This window comes from Sylvia atricapilla, chromosome 8, assembly GCF_009819655.1.
Source record: "Sylvia atricapilla isolate bSylAtr1 chromosome 8, bSylAtr1.pri, whole genome shotgun sequence".
In the NCBI taxonomy this organism is placed as follows: domain Eukaryota; kingdom Metazoa; phylum Chordata; class Aves; order Passeriformes; family Sylviidae; genus Sylvia; species Sylvia atricapilla.
The window spans coordinates 35215703-35239612 of NC_089147.1; the positions used below are offsets into that span (position 1 = coordinate 35215703).

At 40.4% G+C, this 23910-nt stretch overlaps 1 protein-coding gene across 2 annotated transcripts in view; it reads left to right on the top strand.

The window, feature by feature from the left end:
• CTNNA3 (catenin alpha 3) overlaps nt 1-23910 on the top strand; it is a 411551-nt gene that overhangs the window by 260417 nt on the left and 127224 nt on the right. For both annotated transcript variants that reach the window (XM_066324417.1, XM_066324416.1), the window contains exon 10: nt 9182-9274. In XM_066324417.1, the coding sequence (XP_066180514.1) occupies nt 9182-9274 (93 nt within the window). The remainder of the gene's footprint in view (nt 1-9181; nt 9275-23910) is intronic.

Sequence of the window (23910 nt, forward strand, 5' to 3'; positions counted from 1 at the left end):
TTGTCATCTCTTCCAACTAAAAAAAGTCACTTCCTTTACTGACTTTGAGATCTCCGTATTGTCCCTCTACATGTCTCAAATTTGGCTGTTTCTCTCACTAAGAAAAAGGTTGAGGCTTTGGAGATTTCATCTGTGCCAAGAAAGAGTCGAATTTGCCCAGCTCTTCTTTTCTCTGGGCAGTGGCTGACTTCCAGCCCGTGCTGGCCAGGCCAATAGGGGAAGAGGGGGAAAGAATTCCCACTGATGGGAGCAGCTCGGGCAGTCCGGGATCTGAGCTGCAGCCTCCACCCCCATCCCCAGCAGATGATGGGGGTCCAGAGGCATGGCCAGACCAGGGCTGGCTGCCCCACACAGGGAAGGAGCAGTGGAGCCTGGCCAGCCTGGGCCACTCCTCAGAGATCTTTTCCCTCTCTGGCCAGAAGCTGGAAAAAAAAGGGCTGAGTCGTGGGGGATTTCTGATTTAAGCTGGAGTTCTCCAGAGGCATGGACAACACTCCTACTGATCAGCCAGAGTCCGTCCTCAGCCTCACAGCTCTGCTAAACCACCACAGACTGTTACAGTAATCCTCTGGTAATCACTTTTTCAAGTCCTGTTGAGTGGTAGCAGGACAACAGTAGGCTAAAGGTCTTTTCCAGAGGTTGGAGGGAACCGCTTAGGTTGGAGAGAGATTCCAGGAGTACAGAAAGAGGGAACCGACTCCTGATGAGCTTTGGAAGTGGGATTGGTTTTCTTTCTGAAAAGCTGCTCTGCTACTTCAAGAGAATTTTTTTTTGAATGCACATGGTGTGTACTTGTGTGACGTGGGAGGACTTGGTGGTTCTACATCACATAAACTGCCTTGGGCTCTGATTTGCTTTCTTCAGTAAATTTCTTATTTTAAACTGGGAGATGGACTTGCACTTGTTCTGGGAAGGCTTTCAGAGTGCTGGGTTTCAGATATTGCCACTGGCAGAATATTGGAAGCTGCATGACTTTTTATTTTTTCCTTTTTTGTGGAATATTTGAATAAAGAGTAATAAGTAATATTTGAATAAAGAGTAATAAAAAAAATGATAAGGATGTGTTCATACATATGTTTGAATCTTGCTTGTGCTTTACAGATGGAAAAGGCCTGAAATTTTGAGTATTCCTTTGACAGCTTATTGTATGTGTTGTATTTTCCTCTTTATTACTGAAGTGCAGGAAATGAAGGGTTGCACGTAGTCTTGAGAACATGATCCATCCTTATCCTTACTGAGTTCCACTGGTGATAGATGTTGATCAAATCTTGCTACTGCCAGACAGGGGCAGTTAATTAATCTGTTTATTAGCACGTGTGCATGCCTCATTTCTTCAAGAGCAGTGATTACTCCTTCTCTTGGTTGCTGTAAGGAATTGGCTAATTCTGTGGCATGACTGGTGTCCTCTTGCTCCATGAGTAACTGCTGTCTTATTTGCTGAGTTTTGAGGCTGAGATAAGGAAAAGGAGGAGGTTATGTGATTACAGAATTGGGATAGCCACTTTATCCTTTCGGAAACCCTGCTCTCTTCTGGTTTAATATACAGCATAATTATGGAAAGCCCTCTGTTGCTAACACTCCAGTAAATGGTGCTGAGGGGGAGGTTGCATCAAGTAGCTTACCTTTAGAGCTTTCCCTTGCTGTTATGTTCAGCCTGTGGCAGGAGTTTTCAAGATCAGAGCCCACTTCACAGTTAATGCTGTGGATTATGTCTGGTGCTGGTGCAGGTGGGACATTTTTTGAAGAGATCAATTAGTGAAACACAAGTCACAGCTACAGGCGGTTTCTGTTTTGACTAGAGTCTTCAGCTAGCTTTCCAGAGCATGAATATAATACAAATACAGTATTTGTTCTTGGTTGTAACCAGAGCTCAAAATCTAGAGAGGAAATCCTTACCTGAATTCTTCAAATTTAGCTGTGACCTAAAGCAGTGAGAGAAAGCTTAATGGGGCTCTGCATCAGGCCTGACACCTTCATTGAAAAGAAAATGGTGTCTGGAGTTTTACTGGGCAGGATTATCCATGTGTGCAGTGTTTGTCTCAAAGTGTGTGTATTATCTATTTTCATTTTGGTTGAGGCACAATTCATCAAGGCAATCTCCTAGATGAACATCTATGAGATAAGGCTCGTCTGAGCACATGGAACTTGAAATAAACCAGTTGCAGTTATGCTGTTAGGAAAAAAAAAAAAACCCACAACAAAAGTCCCCAATCCAGTCCATGGGTATTTGTACATGCTTTATTAATTACACAAGCAGAATCTTGGACATGCTGGGTGGGACACGGTTGAAGTTCCATAACACTCCTCAGAGGCTGAACCATCTTAACCAGGTGGTTGGTAACACCTGGAGGGGCAGTGATAAGCCTCCAGGCTGAGCTAATTTTGTCACATCAGCAGTGGGTTTGGCAGTAATGGAGCACTGGGTAATCATCTCTGCAGAAGATGGAGGGAGATGGAGAGAGGCATCATTAAGAGACATGTGAAAGAAACCAAAGCGAAGTGAAGTGTTTTGCAGGTGAGTAGTTCTCTACTGTAACTAGCAGATTCAAGAGTCTTCTTGAAAGAGTGGAAGGTGAAAAGCTAGAAGAGGCAGGGAAAGCCTGCCATATGTATATATATGGTAAATGCATGTGTTCAGTAGAGGTTGTAACTCTTTCCCCACAAAAGTAAAAACAAATAAAAGGTAAGAGCCTAACTTCTGACCTGAAGTGCAACTACTTGACTTGATCTGGAAAGAAATTAAGCTTTACGGTAGAAAATGGATTGGAAAACAAGCAACATTGTGATATTTATTGCCCACAGGAGGTAAGTTTTTAGTCTAAAGGAATGTGTTTTTTCACTATGAACAAATACTGTAGTCTATGTGAGTTTTATTAAGCCCATAAAAATGCACATAGTAATCATAAATGCATATAAAAATGCAGGAATGACTGGAAGACATACATACATCAGTGTAGCCTTTGTCTTGAAAAAGTATAGAGTCATTATTTAATGTTGACCCTTGTAGTTTTTTCATGGCTCTTTTTTGTATGAATGCTCATTTTCCTCAAAAGACTTCTTAATGCTTCATGAATAAAGCTAGTGGTAGAAAGTGAAAACCCATAAAAAACCTGGAGAAGATATTTCTGAAGACCTCAAAATTAGAAGCAGAAAATACATGAGTACATTTTTTCATTTATGGTTTGAAGAGAGAGGCTAACAGTTTAAATCAGTTTACACAGAGTATATAATTTATATTGAAAGCCATATTGACTGCTGGAATGCCAGAATTCAAATGTTATTCCTCAGCTGAGTATTCAGTTGCTGTGCTACGAGTGAAATATTGTCTGAGCTGTGATTATTCAGGATTAGCCTCTACCTCAGTGGGGTACTGGGATGTTTTTGTGTCCATTTCTACACTGTCCTCCCTGGGCCTTAACTCCCTGCCGGTGCCAGGGCGAATTCATATACCTGTTGAAGTGATACTGTATCTGGTTAATGTTCCTTAGAGGTGTGTATAAGAAACACTTCTGCCTGGTTTTGTGGAAAAGCAGTAAATCTATGTTCTGATATTTACTATGTTTTATAAAAAGGCAAAATGATAAGATCCGTACTTTAAACATCCTGAAGACTGTATTTGAAATCTTGTGACACACAAGTTCATTTTTTTGTGAAATATGAGGCATGCCAGTTTTTATTTTAGTAACACTTTTCCAGTGTGGCACTGAGAATTTCTGTAGGGTTATCAGTGGGAGGGGTTGGGTTGCCAGAGGATTCTTTGCACTAGGCTAAAAAAAAATCTCCAAAGAACAGAGTTCAGGCTTACCCTGCGGTGTAGAGAAGGACCTGGGTGACTTGAGGCTAGGCAGAGCTTTGGAAGGTCTTTCCTCAGTGAAGCAGTTTCCTGACAGGAGGTATCTAATACTAAGAACAGGAAATCTTCACCAAGAAGAGGAAACAGAAGCTTTCCTAGAATTAATGATTTAGTTATCCTTAGTGATTTACTGTATAAGCAAGTTGGGACTTTGGGTAAAATAATGAAAAGAAACTGAGCTTCTATTGGTGGAGCAAAAGAGATCACATCTAGGGAACATGCTGCTTCGTTTTGTACAATTTATAGAAGAAGAATTTAGCTAGTTAGCAGACAATCTGTTCCTGAGCAAATACTTATTTTTGGGAGTTAATGGAGTGAATTTGAATGAAAAAAAATCCTTAGGGGTACATTTAATTCTTGCTGTGCAGTGTGGACAATAGATCAGCAAAGCTGTTCTCAGCTGTGAATGAAACAGGTGGTGAGGCAGTGCAGTGATTATTTACTCCTCTACTACTTAAAAATCTCACTTTTGCATTTGACTTTGCATTTTTTTCTCACCCTGGGGTTAACTCTGAGCCAGGATTCATTCCTGAACCACTGTATTGCAACCTTAAATCATGGGTGGAATGTCTCCCCCAAGGATTTCTCCTCCTTTCCGGCAGAATCAACTTAAGACCCTCACAAAAGAGACAGTCTCACTCAGCATGTGAACTTCCGCTTGCCCCGAGGCTCTTAAGGGGTTGGGAACACGTCCCTTTTGTCTCCAGAAAGGTTATTGGGTTATATCTGTTACTTCCAGCAATAGATGGCTTCAGGCTGTTGAGAATGACCACACCTTTCTGGAAATCCGCAGGAAGTAATTAGTGGCTCTCCAAGGTGTTTTGTCTGTATGTGTTTTTCTGGTTTGTGCTAATACCCAGTGGAAAGAATTAGGAAATCGGAGGTTGAATGAAGCTTGAAGCTTTCAGAGAATGACCTGTAGCCTTCATCCTCTGCTTGGGGAAAGAACATTAGGGGATCCACAGTGTGAATGCACTTGTGTGAGCATAGGCAAGGGAAAAAGCCTTCCACTCCAAGGAAGTTTGGACAACAGAGTGAACTTGTTCACGTATGATGTATCTCTCATGGCCCCTAAGTGCGTCTTTCTTTGCCTTTCAGTTGTTTGGTAAAGAGTAGGAACTGAAAAAATCTGGACACACATTTCCAGTTGTGCTCTCTCCAAGGTACCCTAGTCCCATGTAATGTAAAAATCAAGGAGAGGAATATGAATTGTTGAGTTATTTTTTTAACCAAATATATCTGCTATACACAAATCTTAATCTTCAGCAATTTTAGCCTGAGAAGTTGTTGGGTCACCATATCCTAAAGAGAGGAACCCCCTCTCCAATACAGAAAGATAAACCCTCACCCGAGAGTAAAAATCATCAGTTAAAGTGCTTGTAAGAAGCTTGTTTAATAACTGCAGGAATAAAAGAAATGTCTGTTGGCATATCTTCTGTGTACAGGTAATGGGCATAAAAAAATACACTCTTTGGTGCCTTCCCAATCTAAAAAACCATCAGGTTAATGAAATGTTTTATCTACTGCCAATGCTGCGCTTACATGCTCAGCTCAAAGTCTTCCTTTCCCACTGCACCTTAATTAGTGTATTAATTGATGTTGCTAAACCTCATCGAGGATGGTTTGTTTTCTGTTTGTTATGTTTTCAAGGAAAATCTCTGTGTAACTGCTTTCTTAATATCCTAAAAATGCTTGGAGAAAATGATTGTGATTTTTTTTTTTTTTTTTGTAGAGTTTTGATTTCAATCTGACCAGCCTACAGGAAAGCTTTTTCTTTGTCCTGACAAACTTTGGTCTTCAGAAAGACAATTATTTTCTGACTGAGAGGAATCTTGGGTTTTCATTTTGCAATTTTATTTGTTTTTGAAGTTGCAGTATGATTGGGCTTGAAGCCCTACTGAGGGAAGCTAGTTTCTCTCAGAGAATACAAAAGAAATGTAATGAATTTCTATAGTTTATGCTGCTTAGGGGAGAGACTGTGGTGTAACGAAGACTTCTCAGATTGCAAAAATCTTTTGAGATGCGTATGATACTGATGACAGTAAGGTCTTATCTGAGCTAGGGCTTGATTTTTTTTTTTCTTATGGGCTATTGATATTTACTATTTCAGAAACAGCTTGTCCTCCTTATTAGCAATATTACAGCCTCAAAAGAGACTTCAGGTTCTCACGTGCCCTTCCTCCTGCTTGGAAAAGTTACACACAGGTGTTTGCCTCTTTCCATGTGATTTATTGGAATTATTGTGTTTTGGACTTTTGTTGAGATCTCTTCAGGAACTGGTGAGTGAAGCACCAGTAGTGAATGTACTGATGGCTGAGACCATGGAAATGACTTGCAGGGATCTGGATTGTCTTTGGGTGGAATAGCTGTGAGCCTCATTACCTACTGCTGGGACTGAGAACCCTTTTACTTATGCATAAGGTACATGTGGACAAGTGTTGCTTCAATGCCAGAGAAAGAAAATTCTACCTGTTTTCTCATGGAAACAGAAGTCTTATTAAGATTGATCAAAATGCAAGGCGAAGGTCTAAACTTGCTGCTGGCATGCCACTGTAGTATGAACTCCAAGTACACATCCAAAATACAAGATGTATTTATTCCAAAGTAGCCAATACTACTTTGTTTAACTTCCTAGGTTTTTTTAAGGCACCCAGTGTAAATAATACAAATCCCTGTTTGATGTTGTAAATCGCCTGGTGTAAATTCCTAGTGCACATACCCTTGGTTTGCTGCTTGTGCTTTGAGAATACTATTCTGAATTTGGGCTATCACCAAGGAATGCTTAGAGCTGAAGAATCAGGAGGGGAAGCATAAGATCAGAAAGTTGTTCCTCTTAGTAGTAAAAGCCCCCTTATTCCTGTTGACTTTAAATAAAAAGGAATACTTGTGAGTTAAGAGCTCCTTTCCAACCTGAGCATGCTTTGTCAGAGAAGAGCCACACTTTTTTACCCTTCTAATCTCCCACATGATCTGGTACAACACACACAGAATTTGTCCCCAGATGGCGATCTGTTACATCGAGCCATTGGCACAAATTGTTTTCAAGTTCATTCTCGTATTTTGAACAGGGGGTTGGAGTATGTGATCTCTGGAAACCTCTTTCATCCTAATTTATTATTCTGTGACTGTGGCACAATTGATATCAAGGACTGCATTTGTACTGAAATGTGGGAGCCAGTGTAACTAGGAAACAGGATAAAAAGTAGCTGTGAACCATCTGTGTCTGCCGTGCTCATCGAGACAGGGACAAAACTGCTGAGAGCAGTACCTCGCTGATAAACAGGAGCTCTGTACCACACATGTTTGTAGTGGATTCCAAGAATTGGAAAGAAACTTGGTCTGGAAACTGCCAAATGAATTTGAAAAATTAAGGTTAAGTGGAAAACAAAAAGCTCCTGAGAGTTTTTGGAATGGCTGGCATTGCCTCTATTTTACCTTTGAAATGTTACTGCTTTAGGCATAGAAGAGTTCTTTGAATCAACAATGTTTGCATCGAGTCTTGCAGAGTGCCTCATTTTACAGAGGTGGTGTAGGAACAAAGCGGCTGTGAGCACATTTAAATGAAGGATACACAAGCACCTCAGTGACTGGGGCAGAGGAATTAAAATAATGAAACCAGTGTGAATTAATTGTTGAGACCAGTAGTGAAAACTCCTGACCTTCAATCTAAAGAAAAACAACTGGTGGTGGTGTGGTTGTTGTTGGTTTTTTTTTTTTTTTTTTTTTTTTTTTTTTTTTATTTTTATTTTTTTTTTTTTTTTTTTTTTTTTTTTTTGTTTTTTTTATTTTTTTTTTTTTTTACTTTTTGAGGGGAGGGAATAGCATCTTTTAGAGTTGTATTGTGATGGTGTAAAGTCTTTTGTGGGTAATTTAAGCTGAAGAGTCAGGAAGGAAAGCATAGGAGCAAACCTGTTTTTTTCAGATACTGCATTAAAAAACCATCCCATGGCAGTTTACTTCAAATAAAAGAAAATACAGTGTCAGTACATTGATGAAAATTGGGTTTCTTCAGTCTTAAACGTTGTTTTTAATGTGGAAAAGACAAGACATCACAGGGGTGGGGAACCAGTGAATTGTATTGGAATACCAGGGAAAGTTGTATGAAGTATTTTTGTGTAGGCACAGGTGCACATGGAAGGCCCCGCATTCTAAATCTCCTCCATTTCAGAAAGTGTTTCTTAATCTCTTCTGAATTTTCAATAGAGAAAGTAATTCATTTGTCTATCCACTGACTAATGCCTTGTAATTACTTGTATCAATTAAGTAAGAAGAATAAAAGCCTTTGGTAGTAGATCATCGGTAAACTAGTAGCGATGTCCTAAAATGTTGGTGAAGGAAGATTTGCTGCTATTTCACAGCAGCTGAACAGTAGAAATTTTGGTGTGAATTTTGGGTAGCTCCAAGACTAACTGTGGCTGTTTGTATTTGCAGCACTGCAGAGGTTTGGTGCTCAGGCAGTTCTTGGTCTGCATTAACATTACAGAGGCTGTAGGCAGCACAGCTGCTTCAGAGGAGGCTGTGATGGTTAACAAGTGTGGAGTGGTTCACAGAAGGACTGTATATTACTGCAGTAGGATAAAAAGACCTGGATCTCACCCTCTCTTGTACCTTTGTCAAACCTGTCTCCTTCAGCCTGTTGTTATTGATTTGCAGGGAAATGCTTTTTCCTTCATCCACTTAAACTTGTGGAGCACCGTGGAAGAGATTTTTACTTTAAAGGAAGCTGTATCTCTATGGTGTATGTTATAATAGATTTGCTCTTTCACAGATTTCAAGTTTCAATATACATTGTCACTGTTGGTTGCACTGTATATGCTGTACGATATGATCATTTCAGTTGAAAACCATACCACTAATTAAAAGAATGATCTGTGGATAGCTCAGGGCAGAAATAGCTTTGTGTTTAATTACAGGTCAAGATAAATGTTATTTGAGCTTTAAGGTCTTAAAAGTAAGTTTAAAAGAACAGTGCAAAAGATGGTTCTGGTTTGAAGGGCTCTGAAAAATTAAGGGGCAAGATCACAAGCAATCTGTTGAAACCTTCGACTCTTACTTTGAAATTTCCTATTTTCTAAACACCACTCTGCAGCTGTTACCCACTGAGCCTAAATTGGTGAGGTCGTAAGATTTCTCCTCACTGTCACTGCTTTCCACAGCTCTTTTTCCCTCCTGCGGTGTTTCCTTGTCCAAAACCATTCTTTGACAAAATATTTCTCCCTCAAAATGAAGCCTTTCTGGCAGAGATGATTTTCTGCCAAGTTTGAAGTCAGAGCAGGAAATACTTGCTTACGAGGCTGTTTGCTGATTTGTTTATTTATTTCATTTAAGGTTGCCAATCTTGCTTGTTCATTGTCAACAAATGAAGATGGAACGAAAATTGTGCAAATGGCAGCTAATCACCTCGAGACGTTGTGCCCTCAGGTAGGACTTGTTCACTTCATTCCCACGGCAGTGCTCTCACCTACACTGTGGTGTTGTCACACTGTGCACAGGTCTAGTTGTGTTCCTTTGGTCTGAGTTCACGTCCCATTTACACAGCTCAGCAGAGGAAATGGAGACCAAATGATAAATGCGAATACTTAGGTGATTTGTTCATTTTCTCTGGGGTTAACATAGAAATGGTTACTAGTCTCTATTGGTTGGGAGTTCTGAAAAGCTGTAAAAAGTGCAGTTGTGAAAATATGCTGCTCTGCTTCTGAGATCACACCTGATTGAAAGAACATTGTAATGTGAAAAAAATTTGGAATAATTTACTCTTAAAAAGCAGTACCTGTTTTGGCCTTTAACTTGAACGACTCACCTTGATTTGGTTTTTGTGTAAGTGAACAGTAAAGCATGAATTCTTCTGATTATCACCAATTTAAAAGCTTGAACTTTCATCTTAAAGGAAATGAATGGGAAAAAAAAGCACAGCTACAGATACACTTTTTCTAAGCTATTAAGTACCAAAACTGCGTTCACTTTATCATATTCAGAGTTACAGAGAAATAAAAACTTCTGCAATTAGATCTTTCAGAGCAAAGATTTTACTGATTCCTTTGAATCTGATCTGTGTTGCAGCCTCGAGGCTGCATAATTTCAAGATCATTAGTTCTTTGAAGATCACTGTAGTTTACACAGTTGGCATAAGTATTCTTACCCTTTTGTGGTAATGTAGTTGAAATAAAAGATGAAGAGCAAGTATTAATAGGTTCAATAGCAAGCTTGTAAAGTCCGTTTTATGCCTGTTGAAGAAATGCACGTCTTGGAGAAAGAAATTTCTGTCTAGGAAGTGTGATGTTCTGAAAATGTCACAAATCAATGTTTCTCTTGAATAATTCAGTTTCAGTGTCTGTTTTTAAAACTGGAAGAGTTCTGTGTTTCACATCGCACTCCTATGTGATTTAATGTGGCTGGATTTGTAAGTAGGCTTCTAAAAGCTTTTTTGTCTCTCCAGGGGTCAGGTGCAGTTTTATAATGGATGATTATGCATCTGGATGCAGCTTTTTAATTGAAATTGAAGCTTCCATATCTGATACCCGAAACTCCTAAAATCTAATTTTGACTAAAATATTGATTTTTCTGTACAGCCGTTTAAGTTTCCAGGCTTTTAATTTCCTATAGCAAAATGAAAGTTTCTTGGGTTTTTTCCTCTCTTTTTTGGTTACCCTCAAAGTAAACTGGGGTAAATTAGTTGATGATTAAAAAGAGGATGTGGAATGCACATAAGATTATATTGCTACTTATGGTGTGTTCATTGTGCAGGATTTGCTGCTTTCTTAGATAAGGACCATGCCCTGTGAAAGCAATTTGCATTTTACCTGAGTAAGAAATAGCAGATTAAGGCTCCTGCATCTTTTCAGTGCGTCGGATTAGGCCATATCGTTTAAAGACATTCCATGGGGAAATATTTATCTCTTAAGTTCCCTGTGAGGCATATCAGTTAGAGTTCAGAATGGGGAAATTCTCATGCAGAACTCCCCAATGTTCTTAAATCTTCAGAGGGAAAAGAAAGGTATTTTATGTGCTTTGCCAAATATTACATGTAGGGAAGCATGGTATGGATTGAGATCTGGCAGAAATAAAATAGAGCCTCCCCGCTCCAAATGCCCCAAAGAGTACCAACCAAAAAAAAAAAAAAAACAAATAAAAAAACCCCCCTAGCACTTACAGAAAACACCTTGAAGTCTTGGGAGTTTTGCAGATTTGACAGCAAAACTTCCTGTAGATCACAGAGGAAAAGGCAGCTACAGAATTGGCAAACATTGGAGAAAAGCATTTTGGCTGTTGTTACATTAATCATACCCTACTGTAGGTAAAATGCAGAGGATTGGTTCTGAACCCTCTTTGTTTTCTCTGATGAAATTATTATCAAATATTTTGACTGTTCAACAAATGAAATAAGCCGGCCATTTATATTAGAGCCAATGCAAAACACATAAGGATGCTAGAATGTTATGAATGTTTCATGAGAAATTAATTTAGTGTCAAATTAGCAGTAATAGAATAAACAAACGAAGAGCTTGTTGCATCTGATTTGATGAAGAATTATTTCTGTTTGTATAACTCAGTTTTGGTTGGGAGAATTTGGTGTAGGCAGGGAAGTAAGATCACCTGTGTCACTTGTATTGGGAATCCGTGTTACTGTCCTGGTGTGCCTGCAAAATCTTGGCTTCAAATGAGTGCATGGGAAAGAAAGAGAAGGGAAAGAACCAACAGAAGCGAGCATGCTTTCGTTTTTAAAAGCAAGGCTATAAATCTGTAGAAGTGTTTTGCTTATACCTGTTTTGGGTTTGTTACCCTTGTGCTTCCATTCAGTGGTGTGTTTGGGGAAGACTCTGGCTGCTCTAAGAGTCCTCTGGAATACCTGGTAGATGGTAAACCTTTCAACATCGAGTGGGAGAATTATCCTGTGGGAAACCAGAAATTAGCAGACGAGAATCTGGTTTCTCTATCTAAATTCTTGATAAGTTTTTACATTTTTTTATGATCTAATCACCTTTCAAATCTTAAACTGCTACTTTTGAGAAGAATGACCTTGAGCCTAAAGCTGGAACAGTTGTGTCAAAGTGGAGATCAGAGGTGGGTGGTCTTGAAAATCAACAGCTAAGATGATCTTCAGTGTGTCAGAGGGCTCTGCCTAGAGGCTTTTTGTCAGCATAAAGATCCCTGGAGAGTTGTAAGGAACAGGAGTTTTGGATATTTTAGAAGAGCTGCATCTGAAATAGTGAATTCTAGGCTCACTTCCTTTGAAAGAGCTCTCACTGGAGCTTGCTGCTGGTTACCAGAGCAGTACAGGGTAGTTACTGGAACATCATGAAAGGAAGGAAATCCAAGAAAAACACACAAATGTTCGTGGATTAGCTTAGTCTTCAGATGATGATTAAAAAAAGTTTTGAAAGTAATTTGATCTCATGGAATATTTTACCAGATATTTTCAAGAAAAGGTGTAAGCACTGATATAAGCAGAACTTTGGATCTTAGTATTTTGGTGAGCTCTGTTTTGCTCTGAAGTATTGAGAGATAGATAGAAACCATCTGGTTATAAACTGAGATGAAAAGCAATTCTATGTAACTAATGAAAAGTATGTAACACTTAGCACATTTGTGAAGGATTTGGCTGCAGTTTTGAATGCCATCTTTTCTTGCTGCTTAGAACTTAATATGCTGCTGGTAGTTGTTAGTACTGCCTGGTATGTGATAAACCAGTAAATATAGAAGGTGATTTTTTGGCTATGGTGCTTTTGTAAATAAATCACTGCGGTGGTTCAGGTAGCTTGGAGAGAGGTGTTGGGATAAGCAAGATGCTGGGAGCTGATCAGTGGGAATATATTTATACGTGTCGTGTTTACAGGCCACTGCAATACTGATCTGACATCTGTCTTGAACATCTTGTATTTGGCTTGTCCAGCATAATTCATCTGTTTCTTCAGTGCCAAGATGACAGTCTGGAACTGACTGCTGTATTATAGAGCTGTTTCTCTATTGACACACGTGTAGCTGCAGTGAGGAGAAGGGCAGAAACCACTGGGCCTTGCAAGAAACCAGCCTCTGCTGCCTTCTTTTCTTGGAATTTTAATAATTTCAGCATGCTTGTAGTGATGCTTTCTTTCCTGTATTGCTAGCAGACAGTGTTAAGCCCGTCTGTGTTTATCAGTGAATTCAGAAATAGCACAGAACCAAGAGCTGAGGGATTGAGGGGTTTTTTGGAGAGCGTTTGTGTGTCAGCAGAAGGGATCCAGGCAAAGTATCTCCATTCCAGTCCAGCAGCCACCTGCATTCTCTGCTCTTCCAAGTACAGTGATGCCCTCCACTTTGGTGCAAAGGGTCGTGGAAGCATTCAGCAGCCCAGCAGTGACAGCACACTGCCCCACACGTATAAAAATCCAACTCGAGAAGCTCTGCTTCCCAAGCAGGGCTTGTGTGCTCTCTGCTTGCTTTCTTAGAAAATGGTCGTGGCTTTTTATGCTTCACAAGTTTTGATCAAGCTGTCATGTGAATGTCCTATAATTTTTTTCTCAAAATTAAACATTGTGTTTGTGTTTTTCTGTTATGAATATGAATGGAGCAGTTTAGCTCTTCCTTTGAGCTGTGTGTGGATTTACACTTAAATTGTCTGGTCCTTTTTTGTTGATACAGACAAATGGATATTATTTCCTTATTTCCTTATGTATAATTTTCTAGGAAGTAGGTAATAGCAAACATGAAGATTTTTGTTCAGAAAGATAAGACTTGATAGTTAATCAGTGGGCAGGATCTTTTGATGTGTTGCATTTTTCAGGTATTGGAGTTTAAATATGTATTTGATGATGCTGTGGATTTTTGAAGCTAGCAATTTGCATTTCCTGTATTTTTACTCTTTCATGAGCGAAAATCGATCATCCATTTTGTTATTTGTTCTGGCTCATTAAATAGGGAGGACGTTGAAGAAGATTTTTTTTTTCTTAGTTTCATAAAAGCTCTTCACCAACATCACTTTAACAACCACAGTTTCATCCTCTTGCTTGAACCATCTGTGTGGCATCTCCTTTTATCTCTATTAGTAGTATTTCATCCAAATGCAGGGCAGAAGTAATGGGGGAGAACATGGCAAATCAGTGAGTTCCCTACCATCTGCTTGAAAAAACAGAAAACAGATGTTAGTATCCAAAAGTATTGGACTTCTTAGGTATCACCTCCAGCCTTTCAGTGGGGAGTTTAATTGAAGGTATGTATTGTGCCTTAGTAATACTATTTCTGAAAGGAAAGTTGCTCTTGTCAAGTGATGGTTTTCAGGTAGGTTTTCCCCATGTTGGGAAGTTCGCACACAGTGCTGCTAAAGATGAGGATTTCGTCATTAACCTTGGTATCTGTGGTCGACCTGTTGAGCACTCCCATGTTTAGCTCCTCATGCATCCTGGTTTCACAGCCAGTTGGTCTGGTTTACAGCATCAGTGCTGCTGGAGACTTCCCTCCCTCCCTGCTCCCAAGCCCTCATTTCTGCCCCTTCCCTCACGAGCAGCAGTCACACAGAAGTCACTACACTCAGCAGTCTGGATCAGGAAACTGCTGTGAGTGCAGCTGGGGAGCAGGAGGGTGAAGTTTTCCTCGGGACAGCTGCTCAGTGAAGTTTGCTGTGTGGGTGCCTGAACAGGCATGCCTGGCTCAAGGGTGGCACTGTGGACTCACTGAGTGATGCCAGCCTTGAGCTGGCAGTGGCACAGCTTGGGTGACAGAAGGCAGTGTCCAGGGTTGGTGGAGAGCTGTTGTACCAGTTACCAGGAGATGCTGTGTGGAAGAAGCTGAGAGCCTTGTTCCCAGCTGACACAACAGTGTGTGGCCCTGTTTGGATGGATGGTGCTCTGTGTCATCAGAGCAGTGCGGTGTTCATGTGAAGGGCAAGCTGCACTAGAGGGGTGTGTACAAAACCAGCTGTCTGGCTATATCACAAGTGGCACAAGGAAAAAAATCCTTCTTATATCCCCTAGCATAATGTACTGACACTAGTGTCTGCAGGGTATTATCTTGCACCATTTATGGAAATTGAGGTTTGTCGTTTTCAAAACCTTGCAGCAGGCTTATTGGGATATTATGAATCCTAAAGCTGTGGAACACCAAAATATGTTGGAAGGCACAGTACTTTTTTCTTCTGTACAAACAGACTTAGATGTTTGCTTTGGCTTGAACTTCTCCAATAAACAATTTGAAGGAGGGAGCTGTTACTCTTAGATTCCCCTGGAAGTCTCATGCTGGCTATGACCGTTTGCCTCTTTTATAATAGCCCTTGGAGAGAGAATAATTAACTACAAAATGCCTTGAGGTTTTCAATCTTAACTTTCATCTTCCAGCATCTGTTGTGTTAGAATAGAATCTTCAACAAATTCTCACTTTGTAATATCAAATAAACATGCAAACCCTGAGTAGGTTCAGGGTTATCCTCTTTTTGCCTTGCCTTCAGTCGGTGGACACGAGACTGATTGAGATTTTTAAAGTTGCTGGAGGACATTTACTATTGATTCATATAGCACCAAAGTGTCATGAATGTTTTATAAACAAATTGTTTTTCCTTTTGCCTTTAAAACTTGGAAGTATTCGTTTGACATGCTACATTTTATTGGTGACAGTCCTACAGTAAAATGCCAGGAAGGGAAAGAAACCCAATAAAGTATCATTATTAGAGACTGCTTGTGGTAAAAATCCTACTGAATCTGGGGAGGAAGGTAAGGAAAGCTTAGACTAGTACAAGACAGCAAAATAACACCACTGGTAAGAGATGGAGTTTTCACATGGTTTTTGGATGAGAGGGATGGACAGCAATAAAGAGCTGAAAATGTAAGTAGCTGTAGCATGCAGTAACAGGTGTAAATAGCATAGGCTGACAAGGGAATTCATTGCTCTTGTTGAAGCAAGGAGCTAAAATCACTGAGCCGTGGATCCAGCTGACATGGCTTAGTTCTGGGGCCTTGTGCATCTCTGTTACCGGCTTTACCCCTAACCTGGAGATGTTTTCCAGCTGGAATGCTGGCAGTGTGATGGAGATTCTTGGGGGTGCCCAGCACCCTGCAGCCACCTGGGGATGTAGATGAGGAACAGATGGATGGACTTAGTCTGGCAAGCACTTCGGGAAGTGGATGAGGTACATGAGTCTGGTGTAGCTGCACTGATGACAGGATGGGCTGCATTCTTGTGTGTGCCTTTGTGTCCCAGGAGCTGCAGCTGCAGAACAAGCTTGCTTGGGAAGGAAAGGCACAATTTCATGGTATTCCCCACACACTATTCCCTTCCCTTTGTGCAGGGTCAAACTTCAGTGATTTGGGGGAATTCTGGCACAGCTCTGAGGGAGGGTGTTAAAGGAGTCATGTGGATGTGGTCCTGAAGAGCTGGCTCTGGGTGGTCCTGCCTGGGCACCTCCAGCAGTCCATTCCACCCCCTGCCATTCCATCAATCTGTGGAGTATCTGACCTGGACAAGGGGTGAAAGGGCACATCTTACAAATGTTGGTTGATTCATGTCTCTGAGTTTCCAGGATTTTAAAAAAGAGCTTTAAAATGGTTTTATAGCAGTAGAATCAAATTCTAGGCAATGGATGACTCCACTTATTGTGTTTTCATGATTTCTGAGTGTAAACTATAATGCTATAATGTCATTAAATGTGGCAAAGAGAGGTAATGAGATCTGCAAGGGGATTTTCTGTGTTCCATTTTGCATTCATATTTGCAAAAATACCTAGCAATTTGACTGCCTGCTTTACTAAATTCCTAATTAAAAGTAATTAGGAAATGTCACAGCAGTTTTGAAAGTAACAGTAAAGATAGCAAGTACCACAGCAGTTTTTCCTTCCTGTATCTCTTAGATGATTGTGCATTATTGTTGACATGGAGGCAGAGTCTTAATTTGCTGTTCTGAGTTAGAAAAGCTTTGTTTTACATCATAAAGCTTTTGCTACTATTGCAAACAGTAATTTCAGGTGGTGTTTACCAAGCCTATTTCCCCCTCAGTGTATCTTTATGTGATGAATTGATGGGTAATTAATTTCGGTTTTCAGATAATGTCATGCCATTATGTGTACCATGGGATTGTAGTACTTCCAGGACTACTCTTAGGATTTTAGGATTACTCTTTAGGATTTTTACTCTTAGGCTACATAGGCAACTTGTTGTGTACTTGTAGATCATTTTGGATTTGTGAAGAACTCTGTGAAAACTGCTGGTGGTGTGGGTTTTCATGTTTTATTTCCCACAGATGGTGGTATTGGCATCCTAGCAGGAAAAGATGTGGCCAGTGTGTTTGGCTAGAATGCCATAGCCTTACTCTAGATTTTAACTGTCCCTTTCAGTAACTTCCTCGAATACTGAGCTCTTACCCATGTAGCTTCTGATAGGCAGGAATTGAAGTGAGGGCTGGCTAAGAGGATGGTGGTTGTTATTCTGCGCGGGAGCATTTGCTCTAATTGACCTCTGACTGTAAGAGGGTGTACAGTAGAGTGTTCTGACCACCTGACTATAGGAAAAACATCAGAACAAGCTCACGTGACTTTGTGCATAAAACCAGTGATAGAGCTCTGTTTTCCTGAGGTTGGCTGAATCTGTGTCTGAAGATAGGAATTCCATGTTTTCCTTTGCTTGCACACGTGGCTTCAAGTGAGGTGCCTAATTACTGGCTGGGGTTAAGCCAATAGTACTGAATGTTCTTACTTAACCCAACAAGCTCTTTCTGTTGCTGATCCTTCTGTAAGTGAAGACAGACACATCACCTGGGTGTTGTTCTGGCATTAATTCTGCTAGAGGAAGAATCTGGTCTGCATGGGCTGTTGGCTTCTTTGTCTGCTCACAGTTCTGTTATGTTGAACTGGGAGACAGAACAGCCCAGGAAGCTCGGGGTGTTTGTAGGCTGCAGCAAGGGAAGCCTTAGCAGGATCCTTGAAACCTGCAGTGGGGGCCAGGAGCATGGAGTAAGGCCTTGGGAGGACAGCAAAAACCTCCAGGATCAGAAAGGGCATGGTAGTGTTTGCTGCTGCTTAGATCTTTGACTGTGGCAGAAACGGGAGAAATTGGAGTTTGACTGTGTGAGTGACATGGAATACAGTTGAGGACGCCTGTGAGCTCAGCTTTTTCACCAGACTGGTTCTGCCTGCTCTTTCCAGAGGCACATTATGGATTTTCAACCTCCATGTCCTTGTCTCTGTGTAACTTTCCTAAAGCTTTCTCCTCTCTTTCTATTCAGTAACTTGGTTTTGTTTGAGGTTGAAAGCTTGCTGTTGGCTTCAGCTCTTCATTTCTTCAGCTCAGAACATACCATACCTTATAGATGTTACAGGAAATAAAGGGCATTGCATTTAGATAATTACTAAATTGCTAGTTTTGTTTGTAATGTTGATGGTTTTGTTAGAAATCCCAGGAGGGAATGAGGAACTAATTAATGCTGATTTAGTAGGCTGTTTCTATTTTCTTGTTGCTGTTTTGGTTGGGATTTTGAATAATACACTTAAAAAAGTACATGAAGCAATACTTGTGTCATACATGTTGAGCTTTAATGATGTCCTTCCCCCCAGTTTATGAATGTAATCCATATGTGTGTTCATCTTACCAAATATTCAAGGACTGTAACTGTAGTGTAGTTACACTGCAATTGTTCCAGTTCCATTACAGTTTTATTTCATCTCTTTAAAGTTTGGTACATGAATGAAGAGTCCATAATGACCTTTCTGTTTCATATGCATTGCGTTATAAATTGGCCTAAAGATTTACTTGGATGTAAAATCCAATAAACAGAAGGTTAATGACATGAGCTTTAGGTTTATACTGTAATTTTAGTATGCAGCTAATTTCATTGATAACTATGGGTGTTGCATTTAGACACAGGGGCTTACCTTTTGAGATCGAGTCCTTAGACTACATAATTCCCTGGAGAGCTTTCTTTATGCCTGCATGGGCTGGGAAGCTCTCCCATAGCTGTGGGAGGGTGATGTGTGCTGGTGGCTGCATGGCTTGTCCCAGTTGGATCAGCAAACCCAACTATCCCCTGTGGGAAGAAGTTTCATCCCAGTGTAGTTGGTACTGCTGCTGTGCTGTGATAGAGCATTTACACAGCCTAAGGAAACGTGGGAGAAGTCTACATCTCTAAAAAGCTTTGCTGCAGGAAGAGACAGGAAAGGAACAGAGAGGTAAATGCGTTTATGGTGAACTGCAGGTAGCTGAGCTCCAGATCTGGAGCACTGTTGAAGATACGACTTCCACTCTGTTTTGTTTTGTTGTTTTATACTCAAAACCATTATAAGCAGAACTCAGAATGTTGTTCTTTTTGTTCTCTCTTCCATGTATCAATAAGTCTTGAGGATTATTTTAACCTTCTATTTTAAGAATATGCTTATCTTGAAATCAGAATTTTGAGAATGAATTGCTCAAGGCTCAATAAACTTGGGTGAAATGTTCTGTGGCTTTCTGAGCAGAATCTAATTGCCCCCCCCCCCCCCTCCCATGTATACCAACTGTGGCTACAAGAAAGTAATTTTTTAGTTAGAAGATTCAAACTGTAGCTAAAATGATTTAAAGTAATTGCCTGGTGTTCTGATTTGCTTGATCCTAGTTGAGATCCTGGATAATGGGTGTATAGCTACTACAAAAAATATAGTTGGAGGAACAGTGGTTTTTTTGGTTGAGTCAGAAACACACTTTCAGTTCTTGAAATAAGCTAGGGAATTTGTGCAATCCACCCCCATACCTTTGAATAGCCTATCCAAAACATTCCCTGGGTCACTTACAGACACTGTATTCGAAAAGATAGAAACAAAAATGTTTATTCTCCTTCCTTGAGTTTCAGCACTGCAAAACAAAGAGTGAAAGTAACTGAAATTATGGGTCCATTCAAATCAGACACCTGAAATCTGACCTGCAAAAAAAGCCCAGCGTATTTTGGGATCTGCTATTTGCTTCACTTGTCAGGTCAAGTGAGTAAGTTCTGGAAGAAAAGTGCTGTTGGAGGCATTTAAGAATCAGTCTAAGTGTCTCCAAAATATATAGTGACTGTCCACCCAAATGTAAATACTGAATATTTAACTGCATTGTCAGTTCTTTTGTGCTTTTGTGACACTTTAAACTAAATTAATGGAAATTATTGTTTTCTTAAAGATAACTTTGTGTTCCTTTTCTGTAGAAAGGTTCCAAATTCATTCAGGTATGTGTGTCTAGTCCCTGTGTAGAGCCAAAACAGATGTGTACAGCAGTACGAGGAGCTGGAGAGGATCGCTTGGTTTGTGTGGGTTTGGTGTTCTTCCTGAGGAGTGCACCATGCCTCTCCGGAGGGCTAGACTATGTTAGAAGGTTTGTTTTTGAGTGAAATTACACAATTTGTTTTAATAAAATACAAAACACTTGTCCTGGTGTAATGATAACATATTTCTGTGTATCCCTGGCAGACACCAGGAGACGGCCATGCAGAATTCTGTCAGATTTCTTGCCTGATGTATCAGATCAATAATGTTTGTAGGATTGCTGGGTTACCTCTTTGCCCACAGTTCTGTTTGTTCTTGAGGGATTGCTTTATGTGTGCTCTTCATCACAATTCATCACAAATTCCTTGGCCAGTAGCTTCTAATAACCGTGTAGAAGTTTAATCTTCCTTTAACTGTTGGTATCAGGAAGGTTTTTGCTAGATTTTAAGGTGAGATAATATTATGCTTTGTTCACAGATGTTTTTTGCAGAGCTTCAAGTTGCCTCATATTCTCAGAACAAGTAAACTCACATATAACTTCTCAAACTTATTACCAAACAGAGTCAAGTAATGTTCACTGTTAAACCACGTGCTTTGAGTGAGATCCCTCCTTCCTGCTTTTTAAATTGTGGGAAAGGAGGAAGAATCTTAGTAGGTTCTTTGAAATACTAGTTCTACCAAAGTAGAGATTGCAAATAGGACTTTGAAATTCTATCTTAGATCTGAATTTGTCTTAATTGTCTTGGCCACTGCGTTGAGTATTTTATGGGTGGCTGAATTCTTATTGTGTCATTGTTTCTTGTTGGATTTTTGAGTGTCTCTCTGAAGCAGTAGGTGTCTTAATCCTGAACATAATGTGAAGCTTTATGGTCATGTACCATGTGTACACTTTTCTCCTCATAATTATCAGGACTAGGTAATGCTGCTGAGGTAGCATTTTCCATTGTGAGGTGAGGAGTGGGCTGTGGATGGAAATTCTCCATCAGAAACAGGTGAAAGTTTCTTGTGGAAGTACAACTGTGCTTTGTCTTGATATGTCGCTTTTGATATAACAGTTAAACAATCTCCTTTTACTCTGTGTCTGCTTTCAGGTGTTTCCAGTGGGGTTTAGAGTTCACCTTTTGAATTTACAAAACAATTCAAGTCAGTTTTATCAACAAATATAGCCAGTAATTTATTTACTCTTGGAATGCATTTAGCCCTTGGATATGATGTGTCTGCATCGTCTAGAGCTGTTACCAACGTGACCTGAATTTTATTTGTTTATATTGACTGAAATGCATTTTATGATTAAATGTGTTTTGTACAAGATATTCAGCTTTCAAAGCTTTTAAAATGTTATGGGTTTTTCGTATCTGGGTTACTGCAATCACTTCAAAGGCCAGATGCCAAAGCAACAGTATCACATATCCTTGCACCTTTTTACCATTATAGTGGGGGTTTTACTTCCAAGTTTGTTTTTTCGACTTAGTAGTAGACAGATACTTTTTTTTTTTTTCCAGAGTTTGGTATGTCTGGATATTTTAGCTCCTCTGCTGTGTTAAGAGAAATACAAGGCGCAGCTTGAAATCAGTTTGAAATAAGCAGAAATAAGTTCCCCACGATTTTGTATTAAAACAACAAAAATAGCAGAGTGTCAGAGTGTTTCTGTGGTTTCTTTAGTAGAACCATTGTATCCTAGCAGTGACCTAGGAAATCCTATCCTGGTTGTTGCATTGTTTGCATTTCTATTTACCTTTCCTAGATTACCCTGGGGTAGTGTGTTACTCGTGCCCCAGAAGCAATTGATGTCAGTATTTATCATATGATCACTCTGTAACTGCGTTTCAGAACAACAGTACTTCAGGTTCGGAGGGACCTTAGGATGTCTACAGCCTTTTGCTCACAGCTGTTTGTTTCAATGCTCAGTTTCAAACTGAAGTCTTATCTTGCTCGAAACTATGACTGGTCGAGTGTTGAAAATCCAAGGGCAGAGACTGCACAAACTGGGCAACTTGTTCCACAACTTGACTGACCTTGGTGTGAAATTGCTCCTGTGCCATCTCTCATCGGCTCGTCCCTCTGTCTGATTGCTGTCAGAACACCCTTCCACCATGCATGGCTGTGAAGAGCCTGTCTGGGCTGGTTTTGTAATCTCCTGTGTGTTGAAGGGCTACTCTTGGGCGCTCTGAAGCCACCTTTTCCCCAGGCTTGAAACAGCTCAGTTCTGTCCTGTTCCTTGCAGGATAAGAGCTCCAGCCCATGACCTCCTCAATGGGTTTCTGCTGAATGTGCCCTGCTCACTGTGGTCTCTGTCGCATCAGAGAGCCCAGAACGGGACACAGTTTTCCTGGTGTGATCCAGTAAGTGTCACCTCTTCCTCTGCACTGTGCCCTTTGAGCTTAGCTGTCACTGGGCAATGCTGCTGACATGGAGCAGGTGCCAGTCCTTTTCCAGCCAGCCACTTCCCAGGCTGTGTCATGAGGAGTACGTTACTCCAGCCCAGCTGTGGGACTGGATTTTACATGTTCAGGTGATCAGTTTGGAGAGAAAGAAGAAAAACCTCAGGTTCTCTTCCATCAAAAGTGGCTGGACATGAATTTTCTTCCTTACAGTCCCAAGCAATGCAGTTTCTTTTGTGATGTAGCATGAGGTACTTAGTCTACTAATAGCCTGGAAAATATCCACATTCTGAAAGCTCAGAAACCGCTTTCTGTGTTTTGTCGTGTTATCTGTGTATGTACCTCGATTAATCTTGTTCAGGTATGCTTAGAAACTGGTCATGTTACATGAATTTACTTGGATCAGTGTTAGATGCACAGAACAGTTTTGATTCTAAACAAAGACATGAATTCTAATCTCTAGAAATGGCAGACTTAAATGACACGTGGATGTACTGTCCACCTTGAATAGGACCATCCTGTTGTACTTCCTTTAGCAATAAAATACGGAGCTGCAAGGTTCCACCTTACTGTAGCAAAACTCAGGTCAAGTTCTAAATGATGTTATCCTGGGGTGAGCTCTTGCAGCTTTGCTGTAGTAGCTTCTAGAGCAGAACTGACCCTTCTGTTCCTGGAGGTAAATTTCTCACGCGTATTTAAGAAATGCTTGATTGAACTGGACTCTGCTGTTGTTGTGTCAAGTTGATGTATCTGCCCACCTAATTTTGTTGGAAATTATTCTGCTGGGTGTGCAATGGAATGTAAAGCTGGGTGGCCAGCTCCTGTTATCCAAAAAGAGAGATAAACACCAAACAAAACCCAAGCTATTAATTTAGGTATTTTTCTTGTTAGAGGGGCTAACAGATTTTAGTATTCAGAATATCCTTATATTTAGTTTCTAAGAAATTTCTACTTTTCTTCTGCTGTAGTCACTGCCATAACAGGTATTTGCCATTGCTTTTCTCTGTGTTTTTTGTTTTTTTTTTTTTTAATTAAAAGATTGTAAAAGCATTGTCTTGTAATGTTAGTCCAACCCTGCATATGCACATTTCACTCCTGGGTTGTCTCCTTTTTCCTGACCTTGGGCTGGCTGATTCATGCTTCTCTAAAGGCACCATCTCACTGAACACTTCCTCCCTGCCTGGTGTGGCAGGATGGATGTCTGCTGTCCCCAAGCTGTCACCTCTGCAATAAAGGAGTAACAGTGCCAGTCTTAAGCTGCCTGTGTCTCCAGTGTCCAGTTGTGGGCTTGTGTGCCTGCTGTGGTCTTGGTGTTTTGTTTTCCTGCCCCCCACATGCCCTGTTTTAGCCCACTGTGCACAGGGGTATGTCCCTGAAAGCTGCATGTCCTGTGCATGCCTCGCATTTAATTTTAACTTACCTGTATTTTGATGGAGCAACCAGCTGTTCAGAAGTTAGAAGAAGGTAGGATTATCTTATTACTGTCAGAATTTTGCTGTGTCCTCAGG